The sequence below is a fragment of the Cyprinodon variegatus genome, unplaced genomic scaffold, assembly GCF_000732505.1.
Source record: "Cyprinodon variegatus isolate N-32 unplaced genomic scaffold, C_variegatus-1.0 Scaffold1357, whole genome shotgun sequence".
Taxonomy (NCBI): Eukaryota; Metazoa; Chordata; class Actinopteri; order Cyprinodontiformes; family Cyprinodontidae; genus Cyprinodon; species Cyprinodon variegatus.
The window spans coordinates 154727-175269 of record NW_015151810.1 but is presented as its reverse complement, the minus strand read 5'-3'; the positions used below and the strand labels follow the sequence as shown (position 1 = coordinate 175269).

Below are 20543 nucleotides of genomic sequence, written 5' to 3'. Positions count from 1 at the left end.
TCGTGTGGAATGGGACATCTGGTCATCCATGCAGCTCCTTGCTGCATTTTGTTCGGACTGCTTATGTATATGCACATGTAAAACAGACAGAGGAAAAGATTGTTTTGTGGAAGAAATGCACTGGGACCTCCAGAGACTAAAGCTCTGGAGACGATTAACTGCAGAGCAACAATAAAAGCAGCATGTTGAGCCACTTTGATCTGACTATTTGAACACATTTAAAGATAAAGACATGACAGACATCTGTGTGTGCTTGGTCATTTATTTTATTAATACCATGCTGTTAAATGAGGAATATTTGTGACACCTGCAGGCAATGGTTTGTCTGCATTCCTGATTGTTTAGGGTTTTCTTATGTGTCTTTTTGCTTTTGAATAGGGACAAATCCAGCAACTGCTTCTAGTCGATGATCCCAGAGCAGCAGAAACCTACTGCCAAGACTACATCCCAGACTGTGATTCAGCTTTACCCTATGAAAGCATTTCAATAGAGACTGAAGAGGTATGTTTCCTTCATTCAAAAGGTAGAATTAAGATGCTACTGCTGTACTTTGCAAATAGCCGGATGCATGTCAGAGATTCAATTTTCTAAAATATCTTTTAGTTTTTATACTACTGGCTTTAACTATAATCAAAGAAAGATGATTTGGCTTCATTGTTTCGTTGAAAAGTTCTTCTATGAAAAGTTTGAGATCACTTCCTTCTGTTGCTGTTTTATTCCCCATCTGGCTTACAACTCCACACACACTTTTAATTTGGCTTAGCTTTTTCTCTGAGGCCTTGCCAGAACTGTATTTTACAAAAGGAATCAATGGTCAAATTTAAGAGAACAGTGATTTAACGGCATATTTTATCATTTTTACAACATTATTTTGTCTATACTTTTGACATATAGCTGAAAATGGTTAAATTCAAATTAACACAGCGTAACTCTTGACCTAAATACCGTATATTAAATTATGATACTGCAGGTCAACATGAGCATGCTACAGTATGTGCAGGCTTGACTCCTTTAAGATGCACCTATGTAACTTGAGAGGGTTGGATCCATCTGTGAATGATTCATGTGACCCAGAACACTGCTTTACGACTGTCTGGGCTCCCCTTAAATATAAGAGCTACCTATGCTAAAGATGCTGATAGTCAACAAAACAGATATGAAATTTACGTGATCAGACATATTTATGGTTCTTAGATGTAGGATTTAACGTGGCCTCGTTTTTAAAAATAACTCCATGACTACTCAATAGTGGTCTTCTATTGGATTATAAAACATGGAGGGAAACTTTTGCAGCAATGCAGTTACCAGTTGCTTTTAGGGCAGCTAAACCTGAAGGTCAAAGGTCTAGCTCCCCTAGTGGCTGAAAGTTATACAGTGTTTTTTAATATATCTGTCCAAAAAAACAAAAAACAAAATCAGATGTCGGCTATCAAAAGTTGCAAGAGAGTGTCATGTATTGTCTGGAATGCTTAGCTTTGGTATCAGTGCATAACACCATGGTAATGTGGTCATCTCAAAATCATTTACATAAAGTTAATATCATTAGATGAAGACATAAAAGGTGATTTAACCACTGGGAGGAGAGTGTGGAGAAATGTTTTGAAAAGCAGGGGAGAATGGAGACTGGGATAAAATAAGTATTCCAGATGCATCGGCTCTTAAAAATAAGTTTTTTTTAATCTATTGTTCTGTTTCAAAACTAGCTTTTGGGATGTGAAGACTATCTTAATAAGTTGTGTTGTCTTTGTTAATTTGGGGTGTTTTGAGTATTTGAAAGAAAATTAAAAAAATGTTGCAAACCAGTTTTCCCTAATTATGAAATGGCCTGTACTGGCTTAATAAGAGACCTGACAGACGTGCATCCAATCGTGAGATTTAAAAGCACTATGTGACAAACCTGGTCTGTGGGTCATTGGCCTGCGTGGTAAATGGATCCATGTGACTGAAATTGTTCAACAAAAAAAACTCCCCAATTCTACAGCTATCCATTCAATGTGCAATTTCCGCTCTAGATCTAAACATCATTGTCCCCCTGATGCACGTAGCGCTCTATTTTTCCCGCCAACCTTATCGATCCTTGCAGTAATCATGATGTTTTTACTTTCTTTCATAGCATTATTTGTATTTCACTCAGGAATTCAAAAGCTGCATTACTGTATAGCCGCAGCTAAAACCCTTTCTAAAGTAACATTTTGCATTACATTTCATTTGGCCCTTTAAGCTCTTTTCAAGCTAAAGCTTGTGAAGGATCATAATAAGATGGCAACGCTAGCTAAACCTATCTTGACTTAAATACTAAAATATGTCCCTACTGCAGCCATTTATCATGGGTATAAGTGCAGAACAATTATTTGAAGACTTTTGAAATTTAATGACAAAGAACCATTTGTGAAACATCTACAGATGTTTTGTTTTTTGGAGCAATAATTCTTAACATGCGTACACTGCAAAAAATGTATATCTAAGTAAGACATTTTTTCTTAAATTAAGTGCATTTTTACTTGAATTGAGCAGGTTAGTGAGAAACTTTTACATTTAAAATAAAAAAAACACAACTGCGGTCTCTTATTTCAAGTGCATATCATCTAATGTTTTTATTTCAAGGGTAAAAATGCTCATTTCATTGGCAGATCACCTTATTTTCCTACTCAAATGAAGGTTAAATACATTTATTTGAAGAATATTTTTTTCTCATTTTCAGAACGTTTTTGCAGTGTATGCTTTGACGTCATGCTTATTAACATACTTGCCTTTCCTGCTAACAGTTTGACAGATTATTAGTTCATTCAGGTTTTTTGTCCCCTGTTTTTATTCTTTTTTTCTGGTCTTTAGGAAGAAGGAACACCTAAGAAACGCATAGTGGAAGAGTTTGACTACAGCGTTTTCTATGATGACATCTCAGTGTCCACTGTGACTGCAGGTCCTAATGTAACTGAGTATGAGGTGAGACTTAGTGGGAGGAAACAATAACCAATCAATTTAGTTTCTGTCCCTTTACATAATCCCTCTCCTTTTCCTTTTTCCTTCATGATTTAAAAGCCTGTAAATGTGTGTTATTCAGTTTATAGAGTACGAGGACTATGACAACACAACAAACTACTACCATGTAAATGAGTATGAGGAGTATGATGAAGAATACGACGATCGCTACGGACCTGCGGAGAGAGAACGGGAGTACTTGCTTAACACTCAGGTGGTGTGAAAGGTTTCATTTATTTAGATATAAATTATGTCAAAAGCAATTTTACACAATAATGATGTTTGTTTCTCTGGAATATATTTTACATCAGAACTTACCAGAGAAAGGACAGAAGGGAGAGCCGGGTTATTTGGGTCTGGTAAGGAGCCACACACACACATAATGGGATTTACAACAACACTAAACATAATGTCTGTAAACTAAATTAGGCTTGTAAATGTCAGATACATTTTTAGACATTTTACATACCGGTACATTTGCCACAATCTCATCGATTAAACCAGTGGTTCCCAAAGTGTGGGGCCCAGAAGAAAATCTTTGGGAACCACTGGATTAAACCATCAGACTGTATTCTAATGATGTACACATTTGAACAGTGCTATTAGCTGACCTCAGTATTTCAGCAGTGTAACAATAATAATTTCTTTGAGCTGATAACAGCCGAGAAGAAGCACTTTTTTTTATACTTCTAACAAGTCCTATGTTTTGTTCACATAGTTTACCAGTTGATATATATACGATTTCCTCCTCGGCTGTAGATAAAAGCAGGTTTAAATGAATAGCTATTTTGATTTTAGCTATTTGCTGACACAACTGCTTCAACTAGATGGAAGCTTGTCCTTTGCATTTTGAGGAGCATTAAAGTCGAAAAAAAAAAGAGCTCTCTAGGATTTTAAGTATTACTACTTTAATTGTTTTAAACAAAAAGCATTTTTTTTCCTAAATGTTATTTTTAAATAAATATTACATTGGTTTGCAAATATGGAGGAATGATACAGCTAAATTGTATCAATGATCAAAAGGAATGCTATTGGTATTTGCACATTTTGTTTTTGCATTAGTGTAAAAAATACTTTTCTTTTGTGTGTTGATCATTTGCTCCGGAGCCTCAACTCTTTTCACTAAATTAAACCAAGAAAACATGTATCAGCTATTTAAAATCTCTCAATCAACCATAAAATATTTCTCTCAATGCATTTTAACCATATTTGTTAAGTTCACAAATTAAAGAGATCCTATTCTAAAATGTGCTTGTTTTACACTCTCATATTACTGTTTAAACCTAGAACAATAATTTTACCTATCCTATCCTAAAAAGGCTTCTTGTTAGATTTTATGGTACTTAAAAAATATATTTTCTCTTACAAATATAACTTTGCACTTTAGCGCACATAAATATTTCAGAAATAGAGCAAATTCTGATGGCAGACAGGAGTAAACAGCAAATCCAAAATATAATTTTAAAATAATTATTATAGTGGTGGACAAAGTACTCAACAGTAGTACTTGAGTAAAAGTATTGATATTCATTGTCAAATCTTACTCTACCACAAGTAAATGTTACTCAGTCAAACATCTACTAAGGTTAAAGTATTGAAGTACTCATTTTTGAAAATATATATTCAAAAGTAAATGCTTCTAAAAGTCATTCAATTACATATCAAATGTTCTAATATCAGTACAAAGAAAATTTCTGTATAATTTTACAGAACCTTGTAACTTTCAGAAACCAACTGATGTATTGATGCGTACAACCATTCTCCTACACCACCTGTGAAGAACTTCAGTCTAAAAATGGTGCAAAAAATTAGGACAGCTATTTTGATTATTAGCTCTTATCTAAAAACAAACCAAAAAGAAAACAGAAGTTTCTTGATTCTCCTCACAATTTCACTATGAGATAGAAGTTTAAGATGGGATAGAAGTTTAACAATCTATTACCAAAAAGGAACCGAAACTCTGATTCTGAGAACTCATCCTACTAAACAACTTGGCCACATGGCAACAACTAATGCCTTAATACGATTTATAAACTATAAATAATATCTACCCTGAGTGTCTCACGTCTGTGGAATGTTATGCAAATCTCTGAAACTGTGGTGTCCAAGTTCAGTCCATCTCTTGCATGTTGAAATAGCATTTCAAGAAAGATAAACATCAACAGCTAATTGCAAAGCTAAGCTGAGAAAAAAAGGAACAAGTAACTTTCCTAATGGAAATGTAGTGGAGCAGAAAGTTATAAGTCCCTCCCCCAAAAATGATTTAAGTAAAGTAAATATACTCAAAAAAAGTATTTAAGTAGAGTAATCAAGTAAATGTACTTTGTTACTTTCCACCACTGGATCAGAGGCAAAGCTATTCAAATCAGCCTGACAGAAAAAATGTCACTCCTAGCAGACAACACATTACGTAACATAACATATAAATTAATTAGATTATCAGTCAATAACAGATTAATTGATATCTTTCAGTCTGAGAGGGGTTACAAAGTCATTTTAAGGACATTAGTGAACCATACAGAAAGATCCAGACTCCAAAAGAAAATTCCCCAAAAACACTGTTGGCCTAATTTTTCTAAAAGGATTCTGATGATCCACAACATATAGGAAATATATTGTCAGGACTGCCAAAAAAAATAGTAGATTTTTTTAAATTAAGCCATGTTTTATACCAGGTGTAAAACGGATGAGGCATTTCAGGAAAGGAGTTATTGTGATCCAATTTACAAGGTCAAAATTGCACATATGTGGGAGGAAATCTTTTTTTTTTTTTTTTCTTTTTTACAGCAAAGTATGTGTAAATGGAACTTTTAACTTTTAAAACAATTATAGTCCTTTGTTTTGGTGTTTGTTTTACAGGGAACTCAGATTACAGGACCATATGGACCTCCAGGACCAGAGGTTAGTGACGTTAACTGTGATACTTAAAGTAGAAACACATTTTTCTTCAGGTATAGCATGTGTTTTTTTTCAGGTTCAGACTTTACAACAACATAAGAACATGTAGGATAGGTTTGCGAGGATAAACAACAATTTTTCTCTACACCGAATGTTTGATCCGCAGGGAGAACCAGGCCCTCCAGGAATCACAGGACCGGTGGGCCCTCGAGGAGACCCTGGAGAGCTGGTTGGTGCTGTAGCCTGTTTGCTCAATGAATGACTGAACATACCATTGTGTCTTTGTAATTGCCCTTATCTCTGTCTTTGCTTTAAGGGCCCTCCTGGGCGGCCGGGCCTTAATGGTGCTGATGGGATCCCAGGTCCTCCAGGAAACATAATGCTGATACCGGTAACAGACAGATATTACTGTGCTCCTATAGGCTCTGCAAGCTGCTGCTGAGCCGCTGTGGCTGCAGTGCTATTACATAATAAAGAAGTCCCTCAGGGTGAATGGAAAAGTTTCAGCATTTTTTCTGAAACTTGAGACTGTTAGCGTAATGTAGATGTTCCTCTTAAAGGCAGTAACTATGATTCACTATTTAACCAGATTTAATGGTGTATAATATTTTATTATACTAATTAAATTAAACTACCCTTTACCAAGATTTCCAAGTTTAGTAGCTCTGGATGTACTTAAATCTAACTATTGCAATCCTGTGTTGAGACAAATTCTTCTCTTTTTTTTCCCGTTTTATCTCATATTTCTTGTTTCATGTATTTCCACTGTAGGCAGTGTCTTCTTATGGAAATCTTAGCTGCCAGTAGAAAATAATGACCACTAGGAGGAGTGTTGAGTAATACTTTTCTCTGCTATTTAGTTCCAGTCTGGTGGGGACCCAAAGACAGGTGCTATTGTTTCTGCACAGGAGGCTCAGGCTCAGGCCATCCTGCAACAGACAAAGGTAGACAAGCATATTATTATGCTCTGATAATCTCAGATGATTTAAATCAGGCATTTATGAGGATTCATTAAAGGTTAACTTTTTTTCCCTAGCTGGCAATGAAGGGCCCTCCAGGGCCACTGGGTCTCAGAGGAAGACCTGGACCACTGGTGAGTCATCCTGAATGTATTTTAACTTTTATTGCAGTAGCTTACATCCATCATACAAATATATAAGTGCACATGTGACTGTATGGATTTACATTGTTAGAAAAAAATAATTTCAAATCTAAAAATACTGTTATAATGTCATTTTTAATTTTCTTTATATTTTCTCTCCCTTTTCTATTTAAGAAGCTGCATTTATGATTTTTACATGTGGTCTGATCCAATGGTTCTTAAACTTGGGGGCCCCTTAGTTGGGGTAGCAAAGGAACATGCAAAATAATCACAGAAAAAGGTTATGTGTGGTATACATTTCAATCTGAAAAGCCCACATGAAGAGAAAAGACAATTAGAAGAAATGTATTGATACAATTACTTGGTCTTGGTGCTCAGACCTCAGCAGGAAACGTAGCGCTGAATTTTGATAGATATGCATGAACAGGAGCAAAGAACAGGGCTGTTTCCCCCCAGGCCTGAAACTGGTGGTGGAGTTGAGATAGATGAAGTTGGTCAGTCTGTAGACTGCTGGTTAGCGAGACGGTATGCTGAGCTTTATGGGGAGATCCAGTGGACTGAGTGGGCTGATACTAGAGCTTCACTCAGGGACCTGTAAGATGAAAGCCCAGTTGGATAACACAGTTTGAGAGAACCTGTCCATGATGAGCAAGCATGAAGCGACAGTGGAGAGGGAAAACTCCCTATTGGGAAGGAACATCTGGCAGAACCAGGCTCAACATGGCGGTCTTCCACCAGACCGGTTGGAATGAGACGCGGAAAGCAGTAAGAGTCTGGGAGGAATGACACTCTGATGAAGTTTTAGCTACGATGGTGGAGGAGGGGCTGGAGGTGGGTTGAAATGGGGTCATCTGAATGAAGTCACAGCGCATCCGCCGCCTGCGCAAAGGAGCAGACAAGTGCTCATCAGAGGCCTTTTAAGATGAACTTTGGATGCTGATTGGCTTTCGTGGAGGTGTGGTTTAAAGCTGACTGACTGTGTCGTAGGTGGATGTAGGAGAGCAATGAGTTTCTTCAGTTGAACTTCCGTCTAGGCTCCATGTTAAAAAAGACATAAACATGACTCGCATAGAGATAAAATCCATAGTTGAACTGCTGTTGCTATTTAGGATGAAGCCTTTACCAAATTTAAATGACGTATTGGAAATATTTGTATAATCTATTGATTATCAGGATCATAAATCTCTTCCACTGTTATTCTGTGGGTCAGAAGCTGAAAGTTTGGGAACAGCTTGTCTGGGCAAACACTTCCTCAGGCTGTTTAAAGTTTTACTGCTGCTTTCTTTTCCTCAGCTACAGCACAATATTCCTGCTTCTTTTGTTTGCTTGTTTTAAAACCAACTTGGCTTTGACTTCTGTTATCTCTTTTATCCATAAAAGGCACCCAAACTCAAGGATCACATACCAGTGAACTATGAATAAATAAATAAATAAATAAATAATTTATTTATTTATTTAAAATAAATAAATACATAAATAAAAAAAATAAATAAATGCATATATACGATCTTTTGGGTCTATGATTGAGTCTTTAACAAGAATAAAAACACTCTCAAAATATGAAAATAATAGAAGACGTAAAGGCAACAAACAGTATCCTAAAAGTAACAAGGGGATTTTCAAAAAGCTAATTGATAAAATGTTTTCATGAGACGATCAACCAAACGATGATTCACGGATGAGAATCTTTTTCAGCTCTTGGATTTTTATTTAGGTTTTCCGCATTGATTCAGTATACTCGGCATAATCTGTTGTAATGTAGCTACATTCCTATAAAAGCTTTGAAATACCTTCAGAAATCTTTAGGAACTGTTATAAATTAGAAGCTCAAATTCTAAACCAAATATAAAATCATATAAAACACAATACTGTATTATTTTTCCATAAAATCATATGAATAAATGTAAAAATAGAGTTTTAGGGTTTAACCTTAGAAAAAACAGTGTTGTCAACATGGATAGTTTTGATAATACTGAAATGTTTTGTGTTCTTTTAAAATGTATACATGCAAAGAAATATGTACGTTTCTATATAGTTTGTAATTATTGTGAAAGTATACAATCATGGGAAGAAATCAGGAGACCATACAACAGCATGTGTACTTTTTTGTTTTTAAATATTTTGTTAAATTAAGCTTAAGCAAAAATTCAATCTGGAATACTCTTATCAGCTTCCCCTGAACCACCTGCGATGTCCTTTGTTCAGCCTCAGCCAATCAAGTCAGAGCCACACCTTCTCCAAGGCCAATCATCTTTCCTGTTTCTCTTCATTTAGCTCCTGGCTTAGTTTTTCTCTCCTACACGGAAGCAAACTTTCACCCATCTCCTCCCTTAGTCTCAGACTATCCAGTCCCACTCATCCTCTGGGTTGTTCCACCGTCACTGTCCGGGCCTCAGGGGAAGACTACTCTAATCCGTTTCCTAGGTTACTCAGCGAAGCTAAAGTTGAACCACAGCATCAAAGTATACTGCCAGGGCCTGAGTGCTAAAGAATTAATTTCATTCATGTCATTTTTTGCCTCTGTCCCCTTGAACCCCAGTCGGCCTTGGCAGATGGCCACTCACACTGAGCCTGGTGCTGCAGAAGGTTTCTGCCTGATAAAAGGAAGTTTTCCTCTCCACCGTCACCACATGCATGCTTGGTATGAGGGATTGGAAATAGTCAATGAGTCGATGCAGTCAGCTGGTTTCCCTTAGATAGAAATATTTTTTTACCTGAATAAAGGTGAAATTATAATTTGCCAAGGCCTGGCTGATTTCATCCATTCTCTAATGGATGTCTAGTTCCAGTCTTCCAGGAATAAATAAATAAATAAAAAAAGAAAGAAAGAAAGAAAGAAAGAAAGAACAGAGAAAAAAAGAAACAAACAAAGAAAGAACAAAGAAAGAACAAAAGAAAGAAACAAACAAAGAAAGGAACAAAGAAAAAAAGATGAATGTTGCCTGTTTGTGTTGCCATTGGCTGTGAACATTGGTTTTATTGGAACAGTGGTGGTTCAGGACCAGGTGATGTTACCTCAATATGCCTGAAGCTAAAAATGCCACAGCCCATTCCTGAGTAGTGACACAGTGACTAGAGCAGAGCACTGGAGACCTGAGAGGGCTGCAAGTATGCAAGTTATACACCACAGTTGACTACTGTGGGTCCCTGAACAAGACCATTATTCCCAGGTGCTTTAGGCTACCTGCTGCTCCATAAAGGATCTACATATGGAGTGGCCAATATTCCTTATGCCATCATCATGAGAAATTGATTTACAATCATGTCTTATTAACACGAGCCATGACAAATTCTACAGGGGCACTGGCCCATGTTGGCCTTTGTCCAGAACCATCCATGTTTGGGATGCACACAGTACCTAACTTTGGATTAAATGTAGAAGAGAATTGTCTCTTGGTAGCAAGTCAGGCATTCAGTAGTGTCCGCCTTGGGCAGACTGGTGTGGTCACGGGATGAACAGAGCTGGTGTTTCTAGAGGATTGCTTTGATATGGGGACAATCAGGGGGTAACAGAATGTTCCTTTATTGGGGAGTTCTAAACAGTGACTCTGACTATAGTCTGAAAACAGGGTTTTATCAGTCTAACATTACTCTATTGTTTATGTTTCATATTCTATTCCATGTTTATATGTATCTTATAGCTCTGAGACACAACATGTTTAGCATAGCTGTGATAGTTTAATCTAATTTATTTATTTGTGTTTTTATTTATTTCTCTCAGGGTGCATCAGGTCCCCCGGGGCTGAAAGGCAGCAGTGGTGAAATGGGAGCGATGGTGAGATGAGTTTTGAAGCCTTTAGTGTTTTATCTCATGTTATGCACTCACCTTTCTCTCTCTTAGGGTCCTCCAGGACTGCCGGGTATTCCAGGTCAGAATGGAAGACCGGGAAAACGGGTGAGGATATTTAACTTGTTGCCAATTTTGTTCTTATCATCGCAATCGTCTTCCACTGAGTAGTTTTTAAAATTAGTGTCAAATGTTTTATCATCTGCTGTCATATTTTTATTACTCGATTATGTGTTTATTATCAGGGTCGGGGAGGTTCAGATGGGGCTCGTGGTGCGATAGGAGAAACAGGAGCAAAGGTAAACTAATGCCGCAGACACACGTTTCTTTTCCTGCCTGTTCAGCTTTCACGAATTATGGTCTGACTCCTGTTGTTGTGCATTTTTTATTAGGGAGATCGGGGCTTTGATGGCTTACCTGGTCTCCCAGGAAATAAAGGACACAAGGTACAGAAATAACCTGGAATGAGTGAGGGATGTCAAGCCTGCAATTCAATCATCTACCTGTAATATCTTTTTAGGGAGATAGGGGGAAGCCAGGACCTGTAGGCCCCCCAGGAGAGCTGGGAGAAAAGGTAAGGTATCATGGCATAGGTATTTATAACAATGGAAAGGATTTTATGTGAGGACTTATTTGATTTTGTTCATCTGTGTATTTATAGGGCTCCCAGGGGCCACCGGGGCCAAGAGGACAACCAGGTGATCCTGTGAGTGTTTAAAGAGAAACATATTTATGTTTATATCAACAACTTAAGAGTTTATACTTTCAGCTAGTACATGTTTTTCTGTTATTATTAAATGAATTAAACAATTAAATGAAAAACCCAGCTTAAGAAAACAAAGGCAGTTCTGTTGCAGGTTCCTCATTAAAAGATTATAAAATATAGGAATCAGGATGGTTACGCCGTTACTTTGTACATTTTAACATTGTTTTATTAATTCTCAAAGAAATTTAATACAATTTATATAAGCTTGTTTAAAGTTAAAGAAAAATTTACAGGTAAGATTTTTTATCCTCACTCTATCTATCTTTGAAATAGATCATAACTAAATATACAGAAAAACCAGATGTAAAAAAAACACATACAAATTTTGTTTCTTGAGTATCTGATATTAAATCAGATTATATTTACAATATGTTACCAATGTAACCTTTCTAAGGTTATACTTCCTAGCTTGGTGGTTCCCAAACCTTTTTGTTTCTGGGCCTCCCTTTGGTTTCACTCCTTCAGTCCCCACATCAGCTCCAAACACCCCGCTCCCCTGCCCTTAGGAATTGATTATTTCATTCTAAGTACCATTTTTCATGGTGATGTAGTCAAAATCTTTGACTGTGATGCAGACGGATCGTAAACTAAGCTGCATCAGGAATGGCATCTGGTGTGAAGACTTTGAAAAAGTCTTTGATCAAGTGATAGTGACTGGCTGTGGCGAATGTGCAAGCAACCAAAAGGATTCAAAAAGGATCATGTTTTGGATACTTAGTACCAGGAACAACTGGTGGTCTATTCCTCAAGAAAAAAAAATACTGTAACTGAGTCCAATTGGTAGGCTAGCATGTTTCTTTTTAGATATGGCTTTAGATTTTGAATTGGATGCAGATCATAACATCCCCTCATATGAAAATGTATCTACACATGGTAATGCTGCCTCCCCCATACATCAGAATCGGGATAGATTTATCAGGATTCCAAAGTTCTACTTCATCCAAAGTAATAATGGTCAATATAAACACTTAAGGTTCATCAAATAACAGGACAATCAACATCTTCTGGCTTTGCTAAAGAAAGAGCTTCTTCATGGTTGAGTGGCCTTTCAGCCCATGTCATTACAGGGCTAATTTTACTCTGGATGATAAGACGGTCTCACCATCTACAGTCAGAGTTTTCAAAAGTTCTGTTGCTATGGTTTTGGGATTGAATCTAACATTTCACCAAAAATGCATTTGGAACACATATGCTTCATTAACAGTTTAATGATGGAATATTTTGAAATTTTCCTTGAAATTACCTATGACCCAGATGCACCACAGAGTGTCACAGGAAATCATTCCTGCCTGTGTTCATCAATCTCTACAACGCCTCACTCAGTGATTCAGACACCCCCCTCTGTAATTGACATTTATTCATTCTTTGCACTGTTTTTGCACAACGTCACTATCACTTTATTTGGATATATAGTTATACATATGTATATATATATATACATATATGTATATATACAGTTATATATGTATTTATTTATATTTATACTATTTTGTTTGGATTGTGTATATATGTATAAAAATGTTTGTATATCTGGAGCGTGTAACAAATGTCATTTCCCTCTAGGATTATTAAAGTGTGTTTCATTCTGATTCTGATTCTGTCCTCAAGGATTAACAGGTCCACAATTCTCTCCCTAGGTTTTCTTCTGTCTGGAAGCTTTGTGTTAGAGGCCAGGTGCCCAGTAACGTACACCAAAAACCATATGCTCAGGTTACTAAAGCAATATGCTCCAAGGGTTCATCCTCATACCATTTAATTAGTCTTTATTTGAGTCTCAAGTGAGTTTTTGAATAAAGCGTGATCAGCAGACATTACTATTGCTGTACACCATCACCATCTGCTGGTAGTACTTTAGCATGCATCCATTAACTTACCAGCTTCTGATGCTGAAGCACCTGGTTCAGTAAACACCAACATTCAGCTGTTGCAGCACAGAGCTTGTAACGTCACAAAAACACAGAGAAAGATTCAGCAGCAAGTAAAGTCTCATTTAGTTGGATATTTAATATATTATATTATTTTGTATATTATAAAATAAGGGAAATCAGAGTTTTTTTTTAAATCAGCATAATAATAAACATCACATATCCAGTTTTACAAGCTGTGCAAAGGCTCAAATGTTAAATACACTAAATGTTGACCACAAGCGACAAAAAAAAATTATAAGATATATTTTTTAAAGACTTCAACTTCGTGTTGAATACGTTATATGTGTGATTTGGATTTAACCTTTGGTCCTTCCAGTACTTGGGATCGATCGGGAAATAATTTATAATACGCAAAATAAAATACCTCCGGGTGCTTTATAAATTAGGAAATATATATAGAAATATATATTGCACGTTTGACCCAATATGTGCACGCACACTGTTCACATCAACAGGGTTTAAAGATACATGTGGATTTTGTTTTATTCAGCTATGGAAAATGCAAGTTTATTGCTTCCATTCCAAAAACCCCACCAACATTTAGCTGTAACTGCTCTGAAAACAAAGACATAAATTGTCATAAATCATTAAGCCAAAGTCTTGACTATTTCAACTGCATTTTAAATAAACCTGGTGGAAAAAGATTAGGTTTAGATGAAGAATTTGATAGTTCTACATACTCTATCTTACACATAAAAGCCTAAATATGCAGATTATTTTCTCACTTATTAGGTTTCTCACTTAAATTGTGTCTCCTTAATGGGACTTCCCTTTAACTTATCAACATTTATGTCTATTTCAAGGGTTCCAGAGGTCTGAATGGCCCCAGAGGTCGCCCTGGAAACCAAGGATTGCCGGTAAGTGTAAACTATTTCTATACCAACTGAGTTAGAGCTACACAAGCCATTCACACACTCTGAACTCCATTGACTTTGTTGTTGGATTTGCATATGTAGCTACAATTCACGCATTTATTCATTTTAAAGTCTTAGTCCTTTCTGTGTGTTTTTATGTACAGCATATTGAAAACATTTTCTTGTTAAATGTGCTACATAAATAAAGTAGATTGGATTGGATTAGAAACCAATGATTCTCTGCTGACAGGAGTATTCATTTCTGGTGTCAACCTTCTAATCACAGTTATTGAACAGTGAATTATGCATTTCTTATCTTATCTAAGAAAATGACTGACTCGCCTGAAGCGCTCTCCTTAGCAGTTTGTATCATGCTTGTACAGACATGAATAAACACTGCTCAGCATCAGAGACACGGGTTTCCTTTGTGTATTTTACACAGTCGTTCTGGATGCTGGTTGATTGAGCCATAAATGGCTTAAGATCTTCTTATTTTAATTCAGTTCCTAGCATAGCTTTAAAATGATTTAATAAAAAAATAATAGGCAGTGCAACAAAACTGTTGCATTTAAGCCCAATTATCAGAAAATATGCCATATGCAATTTTGGATACAGAAAAAAATGTCAGTTTGTGTTTAAATGTCAACCTGTCTCTGCTCATAGGGCATTCGTGGAATTGACGGGATGCAAGGTTCAAAGGGCAACATAGTGAGTATGATAAAGATACCCTGAGGGTGCTTGATAAGTTCACAGCCTGACATATTTATTTTTTTTCCTGTAACAGGGACCACCAGGTGAAATTGGAGCACCTGGACAGCAAGGCAACCCTGGAATCATTGTATGAGCCCAAAGGAAAACATGCTGAAAGTAGATTACAGAAAATCGATCTAAAATTTAATCAAATTGCATTTGCAGGGTTTTCCTGGCCCTCAGGGGTTAGTAGGACTGCCAGGAGAAAAGGTAAGTGAGTCTTAGCTGGTGATTTCTTTAGGATTGGATTTCTTGGTGGATTAATTCATCGCTTTCTCTTGCAGGGACCCCAAGGGAAGAAAGGGATGCAGGGCTTACCTGGAAACGACGGGCCTCCAGTATGTACATGTTTCAGGTTCTATACTTCATCAGATCATAGATGCATTCCTGAAGCTCTACTCCCACCATAACAAATATGCTTGTCTACAGGGTCATCCTGGCAGAGAAGGCTCCCCGGGTGAAAAGGGATTGCCAGTAAGGCTCTGTATATTTGTTTGTAGTTTTATGTTATAGCTGTTTGGAGTGTAGATTTTTTTTATTATTATTTGTGTGATTGATGCTAGGGTCCTCCAGGAGTGCAAGGACCTGTTGGATACCCTGGACAACGTGGAGTAAAGGTAGGAATTGTAAAATGGAAAATGTTCTACCTCTTTTCTCTACAGACAGGTTTACAGGGATTTGCAGAAGCATTAAAGCATCTTAAATTCTTTTTCATATTTCATCATTCTTACTGATAAAAATCAGAAAAGCAGACATGTATTTCTTTTTACATCCCAAATAAAATGCACTAACTGATAAATAGAGTCAGCCACTCTGGAATTAAAACTTTCTGTATAATATCCGCTGTTCTATCAAAGTCTCAAGAGTTTCTCAGAAAAGTACTGAACAAACAGCATCGCTATAGGATCAAGAATCACAAATAATAGTTGTGGAAAAATCTGTAACAGGACTTCCAAACAGTGCCATAATCTTTAAACAACTCATAGATCCATCACCCATAAACGAAAAAAGAATGACATGACTGTAAATCTACTTAGACATACCGGTAATTGTACGCATAATATGACAGATCAGACAAAAAAATACAAGGTGGTATTTATTTCATGATTTTGAAATAAATACCTCCTCTAGAATAGAGTCACCACCTTTGGGCAAAACTGTTATGAATGCAGGACTTCAAAATCCAGGCTCAACTTTATTGTAAAAGTCTTATTTTCCAACGCCAGTCTGTAGATCCTTAAGCCAAAATGAACTTGAGGTCTGAGGGATGATAGTTTTGCACACTGAACAGTAACTTCTTTGTTTTTTACATTGGCAGCTGAAGACATTCTTTTCCAACTGTGCTTTTTTTTATGATCTTTGCAGATAAGTTAATTTAGTTGCTTTTATTTAGCTAGGTATATGTGTATTTGGTTATCTTCAGTTTTTGTTGTTTCTATTTCTAAACAACTTTATAGCTTCACTTTACAATCTATGGTGTTTAGATAACATTTCATTTAGTTCAACTTAATTAGTTTTGCAGTGAGACATAGAGACAAAATGCTGAGCCTCAATGAGCCATGATGCAAAGAACAAAATATTTCCCATAAATACTAAAAGAAAGTAAATTTACTGAAATAACACAAGCAAATGAGGTAGATAAATACAGTGAATTAATTAACCATTTTAATGAGGCTCAGTGCTGTCCCAGTACCACACAGTGATGCTGCTTAATAACACAATGCTCTTGATGCCCCCGGAAGAGGAGATGCCCATGGTGTGAGGTGCCAATCTCCCTCTTTTTACTTTAATCACTTACCTGCCAAGACTTGCTAGAGGAAATAATTTTTAAAACACAACTCTTAAAGGTATTTATGGCAGTTTGTCACAGAAATGTCACAGCAAACATACATGTATGAATGATGTTCCTCTGATGAGATAAGAACAAAGATGATACCTTGAACTATAAGTAAAAAAACACTGGAATTATGTGGTGGGACATGAATGACAGCAGCAATATATAATTTCTGTTTTCAGCAGGGAATGGAACAATCCTTTAACTTTAAACTTTCAGCCATTTGTGTTGATTAATCATATTAAATCCCAATAAAACCCATCAAAGTCTTGGGTTATTATGTGAGAAACATTGAAAAACATTCAGGGTTTTGTAAATAAAGATCTAAGCCAAACGTGTGATTGTATTCAGCACATTGAAGTTTTGTATATTTTCTCCCCAGATGCTCCTGTACAAACCAGCCACTGATGTTATTCTATGTTTTCTAAATCCTTTTCATTTTCCCCGTTTAATAGGGAGCAGATGGAGTCAGGGGATTAAAGGGAAGCAAAGGAGAGAAGGTAAACATCTTTACACCTGCAGCACAGAAATTCAATTCAGTTCATTGATATAGCACTAATTCATAACAAATGTTATCTTAAGGGAATTTGCAAAGATGATTTAATCAAATCATACATCCAAAGTTTTTGATCTAAGAAAACACAGCAGCTCGCATCAAGTCATTGACTTTGCGGGATTCGCTCCTCATTGATGAGTATTATTTTGTTGACTCTGCAGCGATCCTTCATATTGGGTATGCATGCAGCAACAGTGGAGAGGAAAAATCATGATTTACTCCTCCGGATTATATTCTAATGTGTTTGATTTTGGCCACAAGGCACCGTCTAAGTGGGGTGATGGGTGGGTAGCAGTACAAGTTGCATAGAGGTGTGTTTAATCTCTGGCTCCCCTGTCAGAGTTATGGAGGTCTGACAAATTTGTCCAGATTCCTGAAATAAGAAGAGCTGTGCTATCCAAAGTAGGATGGGTGCAGTTTTTCAAAATCCCCAAAAACATTGATCAATTATCCACCCAGCTAACATCATTTTGAGGACACCATTCAGACAACCAGCAGTCGAATGACAGCATGTGGCAAAACATGTCATTAATTATGAAATCAACATTTCGACCTATTGATGACCTCTCATATGGATGCATTCTTTTCAGTTTTGCTGTTTTCCTCTGACTTTCCTCACAGGGAGAAGATGGTTTTCCAGGAGCAAAGGGGGAGATGGGGGCAAAGGGGGACATTGGAGACAATGGACCAACAGGGTCTCGGGGTGAAGATGGACCTGAAGGTCCTAAAGGTCAGGTGGGTCCTCAGGGAGAAGCTGGTCCGGCTGGTATTCCAGGAGAGAAGGTAAATAATGTATAACGGATGATAGAAACAGGAAAACAGTAGATATTTGAAGTCATTTAACCAGTGTTGAATTTTAGGGGAAACTAGGGGTTCCTGGTTTACCTGGATATCCAGGACGACAAGGACCCAAGGTAAAATCAACTAAGAATAAGGCATAACTTGATGATAGAGATGTGTCAGATGGCATTTAGACGTTTTCTTTCTTTTCAGGGCTCTGAGGGGTTTCCTGGTGCTCAAGGAGCTCTTGGAGAGAAAGGGAAGAAAGTAAGTGGAGCATTTAGAACGTATAATTATTTTAAATGCTGGGAATTCTTTACTTTATTTAACAATTCACTGCTTCTTACACACTTACCAGGGTCCCGCAGGTCAAGCAGGAGGTGCAGGTCAGAGAGGTCCAAATGTAAGTGTAAAAAGGGAAAACTGCAAATCTGATCATTATGATATAATGGGTAAAATATATTCTTAGAAGTCAGTTACAGCTGCTGATTTGTTTACATTTCCTGAAAATAACAGAACTTTATAGAACATCCCAGTTAAACAGATTGGGATTATTCTTGAAGACTGTTGAGGCTTTTTTTGTGTGTCAGTACAGATTTAAAACTGCACTGCTCATTTTATGTCAGTGTTTTTTCTTGTGTGTTTTATCGCTCAAAGGGTGCCCGAGGAGCCAGAGGGGTGAAAGGTCCAACAGGGAAACCTGGAGAAAAGGTTCGCTGACTCTGGACTCAGCCAGCAATAACATGTTCCTGTGTGTCTGCACTGCTATCTGTCACCGCCTGCATGTTCTTCTTCCCTCTTGTATCTCAGGGTGCCTCAGGACATGACGGCCCACCGGGATCTCCTGGAGAGATGGTAAAATATAGGGCCTTAAAAAATGTTTTATTTTTTTTGTTTGTGTGTTTTTTCATAAAAAAACAACCTTCACTGTGTTTTATTTGGATTTTAAGTGATATACCAATAGAGAACATTATTTAGATGCAAAAGGAATATAGTAGGGCTGCAACTACCGATTATTTTGCAAATTGATTGATTACTTGATTAATAGTCTGATAGCAAAAGGATCCTTAAAGAAGATTTTTTTGCAGAAATAAACCAAGTGAAACTAAAACTTTTCCACTTCAGGAGTTCTGGGTAGAGCATGTTAACAAACAATTAAAACAAATGAAATACAAAATATTTATGTAATTTATTTTGCAATTTTGTTATAATTGTTGCTCTAAGTGGGTTTCTCTGTCAGCTAGAGGCATGTTTCAGATCCTCTTTACTCCATCTTCAATAATTGATTAATCACCAATGATAGGATTAATTGTTTCAGCCCTAGAATATAGTAGCTAGTTGTGTAACTTCTTTTCAAATAAAACTCATATAAGTATGTGATTTAAACACTTAAACTCTGGCATTCCCTAAATAATAACCAGTGCAGCCAAAAATTCCTAGAAGTTATTTCATGATTATAGTCAAACGGTGTGTAATTTAATCTCAGTATTAAAACAGCTCTTCTGTTATAGTCTCAGGATCAGAAAACAAATAACTGGCTTACAATAGGTTATTCATATTTGGGAAACAGCTTTCACGGAAAAGCTAACAATTGCCCTCTTTGTAAATCTCTCTCTCTTTTTTTTTTAATAAAAGTAGCAAGAATAAAGCAAATAGTTTATTTTGAAGTATATGTGGTGGAATAGTCCAGTCAAAGTCCAGACCTGAATCAGATGAGAATCCATTCCATAACCTATGATTATAGACACTCTTCTGTTTTCAATCAGAGTAGGCTTAAGCAACTTTGCAGACAAAAATCTAACTGTACATTTGCAAATCCAAAGTACTTGTATTTGTAATTTGGTTAGATGTGTTACTACAAAGCACTGGCTTAGAAGAAAATAAAACAATTTACTGTCAAACTATTGATATTCTTATTAGTAAAGAGATTCGAAAGACATATAGTATATAATCTTTATATTTCACAAACAGTGTCCATAAAAATCCCTTTTTAGTTGCATTGGGACTGAAACACTGCTCTGTTTTATAAAAAAAAAAAAATGACTGGATTTATTAACCTTTTCTCTTTTTCTATTTCTGTGTTTTTTTATAGGGACCTCAAGGGCCACAAGGAATGAACGGAGAGCCAGGACCCAAAGGGTCGACCGTAAGCGATTAAAACAGACTATTTCAGTTTTACAAAAGATAAAGAGACGCACAAATTTCAAGCTGATTTAAAGAATATAAAATTACAGGGGAGCGGGAGATCGACAGGCGGATTGGCGCAGCGTCTGCCGTGAAGCGGGCGCTGTATCGGTCCGTCGTGGTGA

General features: G+C 36.7%; 1 protein-coding gene across 1 annotated transcript in view; it reads left to right on the top strand.

Annotated features, from left to right (window-relative positions):
- Positions 1-378: 378 nt before the first annotated feature.
- Positions 379-20543, top strand: part of LOC107103001 (collagen alpha-1(XI) chain-like) — a gene marked incomplete at its 5' end in the record, with an annotated part of 43085 nt that continues 22920 nt past the window's right edge. The window contains 30 exons of the mRNA XM_015402498.1: positions 379-501; positions 2833-2943; positions 3062-3193; positions 3291-3338; positions 5839-5880; positions 6044-6106; positions 6194-6268; positions 6738-6821; positions 6914-6970; positions 10701-10754; positions 10821-10874; positions 11012-11065; positions 11159-11212; positions 11287-11340; positions 11428-11472; positions 14264-14317; positions 14978-15022; positions 15099-15152; positions 15230-15274; positions 15349-15402; positions 15494-15538; positions 15628-15681; positions 17354-17398; positions 18076-18237; positions 18315-18368; positions 18448-18501; positions 18593-18637; positions 18892-18945; positions 19045-19089; positions 20327-20380. Coding sequence (XP_015257984.1) covers positions 379-501; positions 2833-2943; positions 3062-3193; positions 3291-3338; positions 5839-5880; positions 6044-6106; positions 6194-6268; positions 6738-6821; positions 6914-6970; positions 10701-10754; positions 10821-10874; positions 11012-11065; positions 11159-11212; positions 11287-11340; positions 11428-11472; positions 14264-14317; positions 14978-15022; positions 15099-15152; positions 15230-15274; positions 15349-15402; positions 15494-15538; positions 15628-15681; positions 17354-17398; positions 18076-18237; positions 18315-18368; positions 18448-18501; positions 18593-18637; positions 18892-18945; positions 19045-19089; positions 20327-20380 — 1914 coding nt within the window. The remainder of the gene's footprint in view (positions 502-2832; positions 2944-3061; positions 3194-3290; positions 3339-5838; positions 5881-6043; positions 6107-6193; positions 6269-6737; positions 6822-6913; positions 6971-10700; positions 10755-10820; positions 10875-11011; positions 11066-11158; positions 11213-11286; positions 11341-11427; positions 11473-14263; positions 14318-14977; positions 15023-15098; positions 15153-15229; positions 15275-15348; positions 15403-15493; positions 15539-15627; positions 15682-17353; positions 17399-18075; positions 18238-18314; positions 18369-18447; positions 18502-18592; positions 18638-18891; positions 18946-19044; positions 19090-20326; positions 20381-20543) is intronic.